Source organism: Rhinolophus sinicus, linkage group LG18, assembly GCF_036562045.2.
Source record: "Rhinolophus sinicus isolate RSC01 linkage group LG18, ASM3656204v1, whole genome shotgun sequence".
Classification (NCBI taxonomy): domain Eukaryota; kingdom Metazoa; phylum Chordata; class Mammalia; order Chiroptera; family Rhinolophidae; genus Rhinolophus; species Rhinolophus sinicus.
In genome coordinates, this window is record NC_133767.1 from 12782450 (window position 1) to 12798843 (window position 16394).

General features: G+C 48.3%; 1 protein-coding gene and 1 long non-coding RNA gene across 8 annotated transcripts; both read left to right on the forward strand.

Annotated features, from left to right (window-relative positions):
• The first annotated feature begins 83 nt into the window (after window positions 1–83).
• On the forward strand, window positions 84–2748 carry LOC109460750 (uncharacterized). The gene is made up of 2 exons (XR_002139556.2): window positions 84–222; window positions 2539–2748. It is a non-coding gene; the product is annotated as an uncharacterized LOC109460750 (long non-coding RNA).
• A 2236-nt stretch (window positions 2749–4984) lies between these two features.
• NMRAL1 (NmrA like redox sensor 1) lies at window positions 4985–13717 on the forward strand. Of its 7 annotated transcripts, none has more exons than XM_019756409.2 (6): window positions 4985–5151; window positions 5502–5575; window positions 8508–8746; window positions 10626–10875; window positions 12139–12389; window positions 13439–13717. In XM_019756409.2, the coding sequence occupies exons 2-6, from the start codon at window positions 5536–5538 to the stop codon at window positions 13616–13618; spliced, it is 960 nt and encodes a 319-aa protein (XP_019611968.2). In that variant the 5' UTR covers window positions 4985–5151; window positions 5502–5535; the 3' UTR covers window positions 13619–13717. The 7 variants fall into 7 exon arrangements, with proteins under 7 accessions (XP_019611968.2, XP_074178729.1, XP_074178730.1 ...); XM_074322628.1 differs by having other exon boundaries at window positions 12139–12329; XM_074322627.1 differs by lacking the exon at window positions 4985–5151 and adding an exon at window positions 5186–5284.
• Window positions 13718–16394: the final 2677 nt, after the last annotated feature.

A 16394-nucleotide genomic window follows, 5' to 3' on the forward strand; every position in this document is an offset into this window, starting at 1 on the left:
CCGATGCCGAGGTCTGCGAGTTAAGTCGGGGTGCATCTCAATGTTGTCAACAATAAGAGCAGATGTTTCTGAGGACGCCTCTGGGCTACGCGCCTTTCTTGCCCAATGTCACCACCTCTTCAGGCTCATCTCCCGCAGGGCTCCGCCTGCCCTTTCTGTTCCAGCCATAATGGCTTCTCGTCGTTTCCTTAACCATCGGACTGGCTACCGATTGAATGACTGGTAACGCCGGTGTTGGCAAAAGTGTGGGAAATCTGTGGTGTTTGTGGGAGTTATTGGGTGTCCACAAAAGAAATTCCAAACCTAAAGAAAGGTTTAAAGAGTTTATTAGAGGCAAGGTTTTGGAGCTAGTCCCTGAAGCAAACTCGCAAAGGGTCGAGATAATGCTCTGAGGAATAGCAGCAGTTTTGCAGTTTATTTTGCACGTTAGACTCAAAGGAGAAAACCTAACAAAGGTTACATGAAATCCACTGGTGGCAGATTAAGGAGATGGGAGAAAGTAAAGCGGGAAATTTTATGGGACTGGAAAAAAGGTAAAGTGGAGATACATGTTTCTTTTACATTGGTGGGTGCAGGATAGTGAGCGGTTAACATCCGTAGTTTACAGAGGTACTGTCATGCGGGGTGTCATGCAGGGTGTCATGCGGTGTCTCAGCTCCCGTTCCCCACTTAACAACGCAGGACATGGTGAGGCCAAAAAGGAACACCAAGGGAGCTATGGATAGGGGGTTCATACCACTATATTCTCACTGGCAGCTGGGTTGGAAACACAGGAAGTGGGATCCACATGATCTGCAATCCGCCATCTGCTTCTCTGCCAACCCACCAATGAACATAGGGGTGGATATATCTTTTTAAATTAGTGTTTTGGATTTCTTCGGATAAATACCTAGAAGTGGAATTGCAGGGTCATAAGGGAGCTCTATTTTTAATTTTTTGAGGAACCTCCATACTGTTGTCCATAGTGGCTTCACCAATTTGCAATCCCACCCCAGGCATAAGGGTTCCTTTTTCTGCACATCCTCGCCAACGCTTGTTTGTTGATCTAATGATGACAGCCCTTCTGACAGGTGTGAGGTGCTATCTCATTGTGGTTTTAATTTGCATTTCTCTGATATGAGTGATGTTGTGCATCTTTGCATATGTCCATTGGCCATCTGTGTGTCCTCTTGGGATAAAATATCTGTTCAGTTCCTCTGCCCATTTTTTAATTGGATTGTTTGCGTGTGTTTTTTTTTGGTGTTAAGTTGTATGAATTCTTTATAAATTTTTGATAGTAACCCTTCTCCCAATCAGTAGGTTGTCATTTTATTTTGTTGATGGTTTCTTTTGCTGTGCAAAAATTTTTTAGTTTGATATAGCACTTAGGTATTTATTTTTATGATCAAAACATCTTGTGTAATTACTTTCAGTTATTGAGCTTGTCAGGCTTGCCAAGGTAGCCCCCTTTTTATTCACATGGCTTGGAAGGAGGGACAATTTGGCAAGATCTGTTAAAATTTACAATGGGCATCCTCTTTGATCCAACACTTCCACTTCTGGGTAGCTATGCTAGAAAAACACTTGCAAGAACCCAAAGAGGCACAAGCAAGGAATGTCACTGCAACACGTACCAGGATACACCATTTTGGTGAAAACCTTGAAATAACATAAATGTCCACCAAAAGAAGATGGAATCGGGATTGACAGGGGCACATCCATTCAATAGAATTGTGTCCGATTAAAAAGGAAGGATAGACACCACTTGTCAGAGGACATTATGGAAAGGAGGAAAAGCAAATTGTAGGAAAATACCAAAAAACAGAGGGTGCCAAAAAAATGTATACACATTTTAAGACGGAAATAACTGTATTAAAACTGTAATACTCAATATATACCAATAACAAAAGATGAATACAAGTCATGTGTATACATTTTTTTGGCACCCCCGGTATATAGTTTCTAAGTAAAAAACAAACAAATATTGAACCCTAAATAATATGTGTGCTCAAGTTTTTAGGGGTGAAGCGTACTGATATCTGCAATTTACTTGAAATGCATTAAAAAAATAAGACAGTTGATAGGCTAAATGGATATCTGATAAAGCAAGAATAGCAAAATGTTAAGAATTGAAGAATCGGGGTGGTTAAGTATATGGGTGTTCACTACACAGTTCTTTCAACACATCTGTAGGTTTACAAACTTTCATCATAAAATTTGGGGGAAAATATTCAGTATGACTCCTTTTATCTTTATAACTACAAAATGTTATCTTTCTTCATGTTCATGTTTAGGTATGCAAATGCATCCCAAAGCAGGGAAGGTTTACACACGAGAATGACAGCAGGTCCAGGGTCACTTGTGCTGTATCTGTACTAAGGATTCTAATATCGTAATTTTGTGGCCAAATATCTGAACACTTCTGCAATTTAGTCTCTGACCCTGCTCGAGTGAGTTGGCCATTTTGCAGTTTAAACTTTGATTCTGTCTACCTGATGATCTGCATTCTTTGCATTGTCCATTTCACTACAAAACTTGTTTTACTATTTTATTTTGCAGACTCCAAGGGAAACTAAGGCATTGGCCTCTGCCTTGTGACCCCCCTCCCCTGATGACCGTGTCTTATGACTCCAACTGTTGGGCATATCCATGACTGTACCTGCTGGCCTTGAGTCAATTGAAACTACCCATTGTTCTTATCTTCCCACGTGCTTCAGCAGACCTCTGAAAATCCAGTTTCCCACACCAATCAAAAAATGCATGATGTAAGTTTATGGTATTGTTTCCCTAGCAACCCATCCCTTTTTGATCAGCAACTCTTCACAACTCTCACCTTTAAAACCCTTGCCGTCTTCCCACCCTAGACTGTGTCTTCAGTTCATGCTGAAGTCTACATTCTCTGATTTGCAAATCGTATCAGAATAAAACTCTCTGTTATCCCTTAGAAAGAGTCTTGTGGAACTTTCATTTACAGTACCATTTAAATTTTTTATAAAATGCATAAATGCATTATACATTACTTGGCTCTCAAAATCAAATGAAAACAAATGAATTTTAAGAAAGGACTAATGGGAAGTACACACTGTACTGCTCCCTGCCCCAAACACACACACACACACTTGAATTAAACTGATTGAAGAAGGAGGGGTTGCTTTGAAGTTTCACATGAGATAATGTGGGGCTTATCCTGTGCTCTGACACATAGGAGGAGCCCCGAAAAGGGTTCCCACTATTCTCATTAGTACATGTCACTGGGCTGGGTGAACTGGCAAGTGCTTTGTAGGAGGTCCTTTGTCAGATATAAAAGTCCCACAGAAAGGAACCAGTCAGTAGCTAAATCTCTCCATTCAGGTCTCAGGGGACCACAGAGTGGATAAGGTTTCAAAAGACAAGACTTTTGCCCAGGATACCAATCTGCCCACCTACTTCAGACAGCCCCCTGGCACTGGCACCACTGACCAGAAGCCCAGGGGCAGAGGTGCTATTCCCTGCAACTCATTGCCTGTACTGATTTCCCAAGCTGCAAGTTCAGCAAAGCCAAAAGGCACTGGAGTTGCTTGGGTCCCAATGTGGCCCTTGGATGCTACTCTCTGTTAAACCTGGGCACCAAGGCCAGCTTCATGGGCTTATGACCCGAGCAGTCACACGGGTTCCCACCTTCAGAAGGAGCCTACACTTGGTTTAATGTTCAGCTGTCATTGTCTTGAAATCCTTGAAAGATTTTGAACAAGGTACCCTGCATTTTCCTTTTGCACCAGGCCTAGCAAATTATCCAGATGATCCTGCAGGGAACCTTGTTGTTTGGATTTATTTCCTGAAAGTGCAGACTTCAGCACATCTAGTTTTGTGTTTTAACCCCAGACAATTAAACAAAAACTTCAACTTTCATCAGAGTAATATGTACTTGGGTTCCATTTACTAGGTATTTATTGAGTTCCTACTACGTGCTGGACATTTTGCCAGGAGGAAGAGCTACGGAGACAAACAAGACATGGGGCCAGCTCTCAGGAAGCCCTTGGTCTAATATGGTAGAAACAATTTTGCCAGTGGGATAGAGTTGGGGATGGAATAGGAGTAGTTAACCTAGCTTAGGAGACAGGGAGGGCTTCCTGGAGGAAGTGGTGGTTATGTGGAATCTTATGGAATGAGTAGGAGTCAACCCTATCTAAGGAGGTGGGAGGAAGGTATTCCAGGCAAACATTACAGTCTAAGCACAGAGGCATAACACAACAAGGTGTGGAGGACATTACAAGATATTTATGCAAGATGAACACATAGATGATACCTTCATTTATAAATGAAGTAAACATAAGTGTGTATTTATTAACATAAATATATGCATCTTATAAATAAAGACCAGTATTTTACATAAATGAAATAGACATTACCTTGTGGGGTATCTCCACCACTAGATTCAGGAAAACAGCATCAAGTTTTAGCTTGATTTCCTTGTAACTCCAGTGCCTCGCAGATGTTTACACAAGTCAATCAGCCTACTTTATGCCAGGTACTATGTTAGATGCTGGAAATTCAGCAGAGAACAGACAAGTGACTGCTGTCCCCAAGGGGTCATTCCTGGATGGGTCTACACAGATTTTGGAATGAATGAAAAAACGAATGTTTTCATCCAATCAGCAGTAAGTGTTCAAAAGAGGCGAGAGAGCATCATTTGTGAGTTTTAGTTGAAAACAAAGAAATCTCACTTTTCTGTTAAAAAGAATTCAAATCTGTGCAAGTAGTAGCAGCCACAACCGTGAGTCAGGCATATAAGAACTCAACCTTAGGGGGTTAAGACTCAAGGATACAGATTATCTTTAGGGGACACCCCATATCTACAAATTCATATGTTCACTCAAGACAAAGAGGTTTTCTCCCCCCCGCCCCCCGCCCTGCTTCGTGCATTCATGAATCGCCTGCTAAGCAGCCTCAGTACATGCATTTCTGCCAAACCCGATTTACGCAAATTCGGTTTACGCATGCTTGGGGCTGACAGGCTGACAGGTCCTGAAATTCCGCGGAGTCCCGCGCGAGCCGGGACGAACCATCTGTGCCCGTGGGCGAGGGTGACGGATCAACTCCGCGCGGAGTCAGGGCCTGGACAGCGGGGGTTAAGAAGCAGCGCGGCCTGAGGGCCCTTCCCGCAGGGCGGCGGAGAAGGGGTGGCTTTGCCAGGTAGGGCTGAAGCTGCGGCAGGGGATCGGCGCCCCTTGTGGTGTTAGATTCCCCCCCTGCGCGGTAGACTCGGCTGCAAAAATGGGGGTCCCCAATTCCCCGGAGCGTTTCGCTCCCAGGCGGCTGTGAGGAGGTAGAGCTGGCCGCGGTGACCAGGGCGGGGTGTGGGGGTGAGGGCCCAGGGGACGGGCCGGGTAGGGGGCGTCAGGCCCAAGGGTGGCGCCCGGGGTCGCGGAGCCCAGACCTCCGCCGGCTGGTTGTCCCCTCCGGCCTACGCGGTGCACGCCGGGATTGTTCCACGCGGTGGTCCTTGGCGGGGTGGCCCACTCCGCGTCTCCCTCGGTCCCCAGACTTCTCGGCACTGAATTCCCTGCTCCGGAAGTCATGGCGGACAGGAAACTAGTGGTGGTGTTTGGTGCCACAGGTAAGCAGAACACCAGTGGGAGGCTCGGAAGCGCAGGACCCTCGTGGAGGCCAGCCAGGCACAGCCAGGGCGCTCCCCCCTCTGTCCCCAGCGCCAGGAGAGTGTGTATGTGGGGGGCGGGGGGTTGAGGGAAGCAGAAATGGCTCAGACTCCTGAGGAGGTGGCTCTGTCATGTAGGGTGGCCTGCGGGGTCTCTAGTCCCGCTCCCCACATAAGAACGAGGACATGGTGAGGCCAAAAAGGAACACCCACGGAGCCATGGGTAGGGGAGTCATACCACTATAGCAGGGGTGTCCAAACTTTTTTCAGCGTTTTTCACCGAGGGCCATATGCTGTAAAATACACAAACAGCTGGGCCACTCACTTGAGGTGAAGTACATATTGCCTCACCTGGTTTATTTAAGTATACTAAATATATTTTTGGAATTTGCTATGGGCCAACTAACAATGGATCATGGGCCGCAGTTGGCCCTTGTGCGGCAGTTTGGACACCCCTGGTCTATAGTCTCGCTGGCAGCTGGGTTGGAGACACCCAGCAGGAGCAGGATCCACAACCCGCCATCCGCTTCTTTGCCAACCAACCTCACTTGCTAACTGCAATCCGCCTCTCTGCAATGCACTATCCGCAAGCCACGCTTGCTAGCTTAGCCACAGCAGTTATATTAGTGGCCAATGGCTAACCCGTAACAGCTGATGGCCAACTAGTCACAGCTGATGACCATCTACCACCCGAGCCAGCACCTTTCCACGTGAGGCTGAGAGCCTGGAAACTGCTGTCTGGGACTCTGTCCCCATACGCTCCCACTCCTGATACGAGGTGGAGCCGTGGGGATGGGACTTGAGTGCAGATGCCCTTTGAATTTTTAAAAAATACTTACTCTCATCGTACTAGAATTAAATCTCCCTCCCACCTCTTCCCTCCACCCCGTCCATCACTGTTGCCTAGTTTGAGTATCCTACTAGATTAGGTATCTCTAAATAGGTATTATTTTTAAACGGTAGTGTTTTATTTTGCTCCCACCTGTTTTTCTTTCTTATATATATTTTAAAAACATGTAACAGCTTTATTGAGGTACAATTCACATACCATACCATTTGCCCATTTAAAGTGTGCAGTTCACTGGTTTCCAGTATATTTGCAGAGTTCTGTGTCCATCACCACAATCAGTTTTAGAACATTTCATCACCCCATACCTATGTGGACGAAAAAAGGGTCATATATTAAACCTGACAAGCTCAAGGGAAGCCTGTAAGGTGGGCCTTGCAAACTCAAAAGACCAACAGTAACCACACGATGGTCTGAACATACAAATTCCTAACTAAAAGCGGGTCATAGCAGGTAGTCATGGTCCTAGGACTGTAGCTTCCTTGACAGATTTACCTTAAGGGAGCCTGTCTAGTGTCTTTTTGCATCTACAAGAACATACGTTTGAAATGTCAGAGTAATCTTCTTTTCCAAACCCCTCAAGGCACAACCCCTGGCATCAGTGTAAGACCACAGAATCCCTCAGTGTTATCTTATTGCCAGCATACTGTCTCTGTGTACTGTAAATGTTAACTATCCTGTACCCACCAGTGTAAAAGAAGTATGTGTTTATCCAGTCCCAGAGATTTCTCTGCTTTGCTTTCGCCTGCTCCCTTAATCTGCCACCCATGGATTTCATGTAACCCTTTTTATGTCTCCTCCTTTGATTCTAATGTATAAAATAATCTGCAAACCTGCCATTCTCTGGAGCATTTTCTCAATCTGTTGAGGTTTTGCATCCTGGCACATGTCAATTTGGCTGAAATAAACTCATAAAAATTCTCTACCAATCTGGACATTTCTTACGTTGACACCTCCTAGCTGTCATTCCCCATTTCTCCCCATTTCCCCAGACCCTGACAGCCACCAATCTTTTGGCCTATAGATTTGCCTGTTCTGGACATTTGATTTATTTCACTTTTGGCGATTGTCAGTAATGCTGCTACGAACAATCATATAGAAGTTTTGTGTGCATGTGTGTTTTCAGTTTTCCTGGGTATTGCTGGATCAGATGGTAACTGCATTTAGCAGGTTGAGAAACTCAAACATTCCCATCAGAACTGTATGATGGCAGTTCTGCAATCTGCCTTTTCCACTCCAGAATCATGTTCACTTATCCAAGCCTTACATACAGATCTGCCACATTCTTTCTAATTACCTTATATAGATTTATCACTTACTTAACCAGATTCCTACCAAACTCCTATAAATTTCCACTGTTGCAAATAGTGCTGCAGTTATGTTCTTGTACACATACGTATAGGTAATTTTTATTTTCTTCCTTTTGATTAATTTTTGTAATTTTCTTGATATTTTTTTGGGAAAAGATGTAGGTAATTTATTTTTTAAGCTAAGGGTGTTGGTATCCCTTTTTGTATCTGTTAAATATTTCATGATACATTTGTTAAATTTTATAAAAGGTATAAGTGTGATGCCTGCTAAAACATGGATGAAACTTTGAAAACATGCTGAGTGGAAAAAGCCAGAAATAAAGGGCTACATAGTGCAGGATTCCATTTACAGGAAACGTTCAGAACAGACAAATGCATAGAGACAGAAAACAGATTAGTGGCTGCCGGGGACGGGGGGGAGGAGAGAATGGGGAATGACTGATGATGGTTACGATTGTCTTTCTGGGGCATGAAAATGTTTTAAATTGACTGTGATGATGGTTGCACAACTCTAAATACGCTAAAAGCCACTACACTGTTAAAAAGTGCACATTATGGTAAGTGAATTCTATTTCAATAAAGCTGTTATTTAAAAATGGTGTGAGATGGTTTAATGGGAATGGCAAGTCAAAGTGTCTTGGGTGTCTTGCTGTGGTGGAGCATTCCCTTCAGGGTTTCACCCTTAGCAGGACTCCCAGGCAGGTCCAATCCTGCAGGGCTTTTTGAATCTTCAAAGGTGCCCAAGGGGGCTCAGTGGCCCGGACGCTCCTGGAAGATGGAACGTTCAGGGTTCGGGCTGTGACCCGGGACCCTGGGCAGAAGACAGCAAAGGAGCTGAAGCTGCAAGGTGCAGAAGTAGTGCAGGGAGACCAGGATGATGAGGCCAGCATGGAACTGGCTCTGACCGGGGCTCATGCCACCTTCATCGTGACCGACTACTGGGAAAACTGCAGCCAGGAGCAGGAGGTCAAGCAGGTGAGGGCAGGTGGGAGGGTGTGGGGAGGCCAGGGCTAATTGCAGGGCTTCCCTGCTGGTTCCTGGGAGGCAGCTCTGACTGGCAAGAGGGACCTACCCTGCCCTACCCTACATTGACCCCTGCAGGCCTTTCCTCTTCCATGCAGCCCTCCTAGACTTTGATGAGGGTGCTTTCTCATCCAGTGCATTTTTTGTTTTTTTGTATTATTCATGTACCATACAGTTCACCCTTTTAAAGAGTACAATTCATTGGTTTTTAACATATTCAGAAAGTTGGGCAACCATCACAACTACCTAATTCCAGAACATTTTCATCCTCCCCAAAAGAAACCCTATACTTGTTAGCATTCACTCCCCACTCCCCCCGCCCCCCAGCCCCAGAAAACCACTAATCTACTTTATGTCATCCAATGACATTACACTTTCTAAAAAACTAACTCTGTTGAGCCAGGATTTTCTTATAAAATGCACACATTTTAATTGTATAGTTTGGGGAAATTTGAAGATATATATACCCATAAATTGCCATCTGATCAAAATATATTTGTCATTCCAGAAAGTCCCCCATGTCCCCTTTCCCATGTTGTATGTTTCCCTTTATTCTGTTTTCCACCCAGATTCTCTCTAGTTAGGTGGTTATGGAACCCAGGTGGCGGGAGGGCTAGGAGAGGAACCGTAAGACGTCTGTTTGTCTCATTGACGATCAGGACATTTGCACAGTGTGGACTGTATACTTGGTACTAGAGGAAAGGCGTCAGGCTGAGAGTCACACACTTCATCTTTCAGTCCTGCCTCGTGTGCCCCTAGCCACAGTTGTGGCTTTGGCCACGTAACTTCCCTGCTCTGCTCTTTGTTTTCTTCTTCTAAAATAAAGGGAGACTAGACTGAACCTCCGGTCTCTAAACTTATGTTTAGCCTTGATCCTTGCTTCAGTTACATCTTACGTGGAAGCTCATTCCATGGAGTGGACAAAGATAGCTTCTCTGGTTGAAGCAGATCTCATTATCCTGACACCTGTATTAGTGTCCCATGGCTGCGGTAACAAATGACCACAACCTGGAGGCTTAAAACAACAGGAATTTATTCTCTCCCGGTTCTGGAGGCCAGAAGTCCAAAATCAAGGTGTTGGCAGGGCCACACACCCTCCAAAGGCTCTAAGGGAGATTCCGGTCCTCGCCTCTTCCAGCTTCTGGTGGGAGGTTTTCCTTGTGGCCACAGCACGCCGGTCTCTGCCTCTGCCTCATATGGCCTTCTCTGTCTTCTGTCTCTTACAAGGACACTTGTCATTGGGTTAAGAGCCCACCTGGGTAATCCAGGATGATCCCTCAAGTTCCTTAATTATATCTGCAGAGAACTTTTTTCCCAAATGAGGTCCCATTCACGGGTGCTGGGGGTTAGGATGTGGACACACCTTTTTGGAAGCCACCATTCAACCCCCTACACAACCTCATGCATCAAGTATTGTTGTCCCCATTTCACCAGAACTGTTAGACCACTTGTGCTGCATCACACAGTGCAGTGCAGAGCCGGGTCTAAAACCCGAGCACCAGTGTGCTCCACCGCTGAGCTGTAGCTTGTCCCCTGGGGACTCCAGGGCTCTCCAAGGAACATGAGTTAGCAGCAGATTGCACCTGGGCAGGCTGCAATCAAGCACGTCAGAAAGTAGAACAGCCCAAATGATCTAGAGAAGTGACGGGCAGGTTCGGTGGGTGGTGGAGGCTTATCCCATGTTAAAGGATGTGGTTCTGGAAGAGGGGTCTTATCCCAGGGTAAGTGGCTTTTAGCATCAGGCACTGTGGCAACTCTGGGTTAGAGAGCCGCGGCCGTGATTTGGGACACATCCTCCTAGCTTTGTGGTTCCTCTTTTCCTGCCCACCAGGGAAAGCTGCTGGCCGATTTGGCCAAGCGTCTGGGCCTTTGCTATGTGGTCTATAGCGGCCTGGAGAATATCAAGCAGCTGACGGCGGGGAAACTGGCGGCAGGCCACTTTGATGGCAAAGGGGAGGTGGAGGAATATTTCCGAGACATCGGCGTTCCCATGACCAGTGTGCGGCTGCCCTGCTATTTCGAGAACCTTCTCTCCTACTTCCTGCCCCAGAAAGCACCGGATGGAAAGAGCTACTTGCTGAGTGAGCACCCTTCCTCTTTCCTCAAGCGTCTGCTCTCTCTGTGGAGCTGGGGATGTCGTAGAAAGTGGTTTGTCCTCAAATGGTTCTGGGTCCAAGTCCTGGCTCTCTCACAGTAGGCCTGTGACTGAGCACGGCATGTAACCTCACTGGGCCTCTGCTTCCTGCTCTGTGAAATGAGCATAACACTGACTTTTGAAGGGGCGATGAGACAATCTACCAAGGTGTGGTGACGTAGCTTTGTCCGGTGGAAAGCTTTAGAGACAGGTGCAGTTATTGTTACTTCTGCAAAAGTAAGGAGAGGATTTGGAAGACGAGGCCCATTACAGATTTCACAAAGTGGAAAGCACTTTCTTCTCAGTACCCGTTTGCAAATCTGGTTGCACTGGATCCTGCCTTGGAGGGAACCGTATATACTTGTGTCCTGCTGGTCAGCAAGTGGATTAGAGCAGGATGCTCAAGAGGCCAGAGTGGGAGGGGTGAGTGCCCTCGGCTGGCCACCCTTACCCTGTGTGTGAACACAAGCTCCCCTTGCTCCCGTCTGCCCCAACAGTGAGCACTCTGGTCCTGGTGTTGACACATGGGCACTGCCCTTTATAGTTTGCAAAGTTGTGTTCTGAGTTGGAGCTCCATCCCTGGGTGATATGAATGGGCAGCTGTGGTGGCCCCTTTTTATAGGTGAGGAGATGGCAGGACCCAAACACCACTGTCTTTCATCTACAAAACCGCGACTTGGCAGGCGTTAATGAACATCTGTCACACGCTGCTCTGGGCCAGCCCCTGGTATTCCTGTCAGTAGAGTTGGTGTTTGGAATCCCCACCCACGGTTTTCTACATCAGGAATTCGGGATGTGACAAAGTACACTGAGGCTGGAGCCTTGGGAGCAACGGGGCCCCACGGCACCAGCTTGTTCTCGGGGGACCTTTTGAAACCCCTTCTTTTCCTGTCTCTTGTCCCCATCTCAGCCCTGGGAGCGGTGCAGGTCCAGGGTTCTTCTGCCCCTCTAAGAGTGGAATAACCCAGGATCAGGTTTAAACAGGGTGGCAAGGGGGCAGAGCGAGGCTCGCATCCCGTTTCCTGACTCAGCGCCTCTGCTGCTTCTGCTCTGACACAGACATCAGGTGACCGAGTCGTGCCAGGTGATCTGTGCAGATGCCTGGTCATTGGCTGGTGAGAACACCAGCTTCTTCCCCTCAGCAAACGGCACTCTGTCCACGCAGGGACATGCCCCGTGCCAGCATGTGCCTCTCCCCCCCCACCCCCAGGCTTGCCCATGGGGGACATACCCATGGATGGCATGTCTGTTGCCGACCTGGGCCCTGTGGTGCTCAGCCTGCTGAAGATGCCAGAAGAATATGTCGGCCAGAACCTCGGGCTCAGTACCTGCCGGCACACAGTGGAAGAGTACGCGGCTCTGCTCTCCAAGCACACGGGGAAGGCTGTGCGCGACGCCCAGGTGGGCCCCTGCACCCCGGGCAGGTCGTTCCAACCCCCGGGAGGGCTCTGTGCATGGCAGGTAGGGGGATCTAGGGCCAGATAAATCTGAATTCATCACAACTGGAAACAGTCGTGTCGTGCTGTTGGTGGAAGCCAAGGGTGGCTGCTGAGTGAAATTTCTGGCTTAGGCAGTTGACCAAGTGAGGGCAGTTTCCAGGAAGAGAGGACAGTAGGGGCCAGGACCAGGAGTGCAAATGCAGGGCTGCTGGGCTTCTCTGGGATGCGACTTGACGGAAGGGAAGGGGGAGGAGGTCAGAGAGCTAGGCCCCCTCCCGCGCCCTCCTACACACTTGGTCTGGATGGGTGGGCAGAAGGCCCTCGGTCCCCTCCTCTCCCTGCTGACCCTCAGTCTTCTGTCCAGACCTCTGGGTGCTTCATTTCTGGTCTTTCCCATTATGAAAGTAAGACCTCCTCATTAAAGAAAATCTGGGAAACTCCGAGGTAGTAAAAGACAAAAGCCACATGTAGATCCCCTGGACCCAAACAGAGCAATGATGGGGGTGGTTTCGGGTGGGTCAGACCCCTGGACTTGGATCCTGGTCCCAGCCCTTAACACCCACCAGTGTGTGACCTGGGGCCCAGTTCCTGACCCCTCTTTGCCTCAGTTTCCTCATCTGTAAAATGGGTGTGTGAAGGATTGACTGGAATAATCGATGTGGAAGCTCCCTTAGCACAGGATGGGACTAGAGGCACTAAGTGGCTGTATGTCACTGTCCACACAAAGAAAGGCCGGCCGGGGGCGGGCGGTGGAGGATTTGAGTAGCTGAGACGTTCAAATCCAATTCTGTTGGAAAGCAGAACAGCTTTAGTGTTTGGCAAGAAAGTTATGGAAGAAGAGTTCTGATTTGGAAGGAACTGAGAAGTTTTCATCTCAAGATCTTGAAAGAACAGGATTTAAATTGACCTAGCACAGTGGTTTCTGAACTTTCATCTTTTTTAGAATGGTTTTCAGACAAACTTAGCGAGGACCACGGTAGGGACTGAGGTGCCCCTCCCACCCCAGGTCCCACTGCCTCAGCCAGGTACTGAGCTGCTGACGGACCCTCACACATTCCCTTCTGCTTCCAGACAACCCCTGAGGACTACGAGAAGCTCGGCTTTCCCGGCGCCCAAGACCTGGCCAACATGTTCCGTTTCTATGCCCTGAAACCCGACCGCAACATTGAACTGACCCTGAGGCTCAACCCCAAGGCCAGGACGCTGGATCAGTGGCTGGAGCAACACAAAGGGGACTTCGCCAGGCTGTGACCCTGCCCACCTCTCAACCCCATCTTGGAGGACGGGAGGCAGTCAGTGATCCTTTTTGCGTTACAGAATTTGTTTTTAATAAAGACCATTGTTTTCACAGATGGCTTCCAACAGAAAGGGGCTTTGTTCCTGGGCTTGGGCCCCGGTGGCCCTGCTGGGGCACAAATTCCGACAGGATCCCGCAGTGAGGGGGTGTGAGGATGGAAGAGGCAGTGGGTAACTGAACACACAGGACTTCAATGCAGTTTTTAGTCCAACAGGTGTGAAAGGAGCGCTGTGACCACAGCCCAGGTTGCAGCTTGGCCACCCTGTTCTACATTGGAAATTCACTCAAGTGTGGGCAGAGTCCAGGACCCAGAGGGCCCCCCCATGCCAGCCGGGAGCCACGCCTTTTGACATCCCTGTACACACACCCTTCATCTCCAGAAAGCTAGCAAGGTCACCAGTGTATTCCTTCTTTTGAGTCTGAGACTGGTCCTTTCTCCCTTTCTCTTTCCTTACCCTCTTTTTGGGTGGGGCCTGCCCTGGGGTACAGCCTCAAGATGTGGTGAACTTTAAAACAGGCTGGGAAAACAATACATGAAAGAATGTGGCAGATCTGCCGACCACAGGTCACCATAATTTGACACTTGAGGAGAAAAGGTGACTGCTTTCAGCAAAGGCTTGTAATGTCCACCAGGCATTCGGATGGCAGGGGTGGTTCAGCCTTCTCTTTCCCCCGCTCACTTGAGAGAAAAGGAACCAAGGCCCAGAGGACACAGGCCACTCGCTCGAGGTTCCATGGCCCGAGGTCCCATGGCAGGCTTCTTTTTTTCTTCTGTGGATTTGTGTAACCTCCATCATGGTTCTTTTTACTATTCTACTCTGGCCTCAGAACCCGCAGAGTCATGCAAAGAGGTGGCAGTTCTATCAAATTCATTCAATCTGTTCATTAATTGATTTAATTAAAAGGCATTTGATAGCTTACAGTGTAAGCTGCCAGATCTTCTGGTGCTTTCCAAGAGAAACTGGGCATCCAGATTTTTATGTGGAGATTTTAGTTACCGTTAACAGCTTTAGTGACATAGCACGGGGTCTGAATGGTCTGAATTCCTGCATAGCAGCCCCCCTCCCACACCTTGGGTGGAGCTGAAGAGCACGTCCCCTTTACACGGGGCAGCCACAACCTCTGCCACATCCTACTGACTCGGCACTGAGGCTGCAGGTCAGGACACACTTTGTTTCTTAACGTAAAGTTCCTGACTAGCCCGTGTGTGACGCTTCACAAGGATTAGGCCAAATAAGTAGAACTTCTGGTTAAAAGATATAAAGTGCAGGGTTCAGTGTTTATTAACAAACAAGAGTGCTAAACATGCCTTCTACAAAAGCCACCGCTGCTCATACAATTCAGTATTCACTCATGGGCTCCAGTGTTACAGAACAGAGGGAAGGGCAGGGACAGTCCCTAGACACAGGGGAGCCAAGAGGCTTGAGGGACTGAAGAGATGCTTGCACTGAGTGGGGAGTTCCTGGCAGGGAAGGAAGCATCCAAGTCCACCAGAACCCAAAGGCCTGAGGCGCAGGATGGCTCAGGTGGGAAACCGATCAGCCCAGGGCCTGCCGGTGGGGATAGAGACGAGGTCCATTGCCCAAGTCCTCATCCCCACGTGACTGCCTTCCCTCCTCGCTCTTCCTAACATTTCAGCAAATGCTAAAACACGTCTACCTTCCCCCTCCTCTCAATCCCCAAAGTCTTAGAGATACTTCTTTGTAGTTTAACATGCCTCATCTCACGCTCCAGCCCCAATTCAGAGGCTTCAAATTTGTCTGGTGACAAATGTCTCAGGAGCCAGCCGTGGGAATAAGCCCAAGCCGAGCCTTGAGAGGGACTTGATGCTACAGATTTGCACTGCCACCTTCCAAAGTCCAAAGGAAAGACGCCTCAGTACAGCAGTGACAGTGTCTGGCTAGCAAGAAAACCCACCTATCGCTTTTAAAGTCTCCCTCTAGGACTTCTTCTTTCAACAGACAAGACATGAGTGGGACTCAGCTGACTTCTCCAGGAAGAAACCTGAGCTATCACAAGAGACCCTGCCTAGTTCCCTGCCGCTCTACCCAGGTTTGGGATGGTGCTGGGCCCAGGCTGAGACCACAGCAGGCACTCAATAAATGTCCGCTGAAACTGGCAGGTGGTCACTGCTGAGCCCCTTCCTTGCCCGTCGGTTCTTTCCCAGCCTCTTCACCCAACCCAGCGAGTGCGCTCACACCTCAAGCTGCTCGGCCCAGAACCTGGGGCCCACTGCAGCCATGCCGGGATCGGGGATTTTCTGAGACGGTCTCTGCTGGGAGCCCAGACTAGTCAAACTACAATGAGTAAAAATTTTAACACAAAGAATATTATTTCTCTGAAAATAATGGAGGGGGGGAATCTAGTAAGGGAGACAGTGACCTGTGGGAACCTAAGGAGGCTGCACTGCACACCCATCCCAGTGTGTGCTTCCAAAGAAGCTACATACCAACTTCTAGAACATTCATTCAAATCAGCACGTCGCCTTATGCAGGCTCCCTGCTCTGGGATCTGGGCGGGAGAAGGTCAGCGCCTGTGAGCACCACCCAGCCACCAGTGTGCGTGTGCTCTTAGGTGGGTGTGACTCCACGGACAAGGCCACCACCTCTCTGTCTGGCCCCAGGACAGCCAGAGCGACATGGGATGGCCCATCTATGGGTGAACGTCATAAGTCCCTGCTAAGCCGCTCGTAGAAAGCTGCTTGAACTTTCAAAGAAGAAGTGACCACAA

Coding starts and splice junctions, on each gene's coding strand:
- NMRAL1 (XM_019756409.2), top strand. CDS start 5,536: ATGGCGGACAGGAAACTAGTGGTGGTGTTTGGTGCCACAG. Junction 5,576..8,507: donor GGTGGTGTTTGGTGCCACAG/GTAAGCAGAACA, acceptor GAATCTTCAAAG/GTGCCCAAGGGGGCTCAGTG. Junction 8,747..10,625: donor AGGAGCAGGAGGTCAAGCAG/GTGAGGGCAGGT, acceptor CCTGCCCACCAG/GGAAAGCTGCTGGCCGATTT.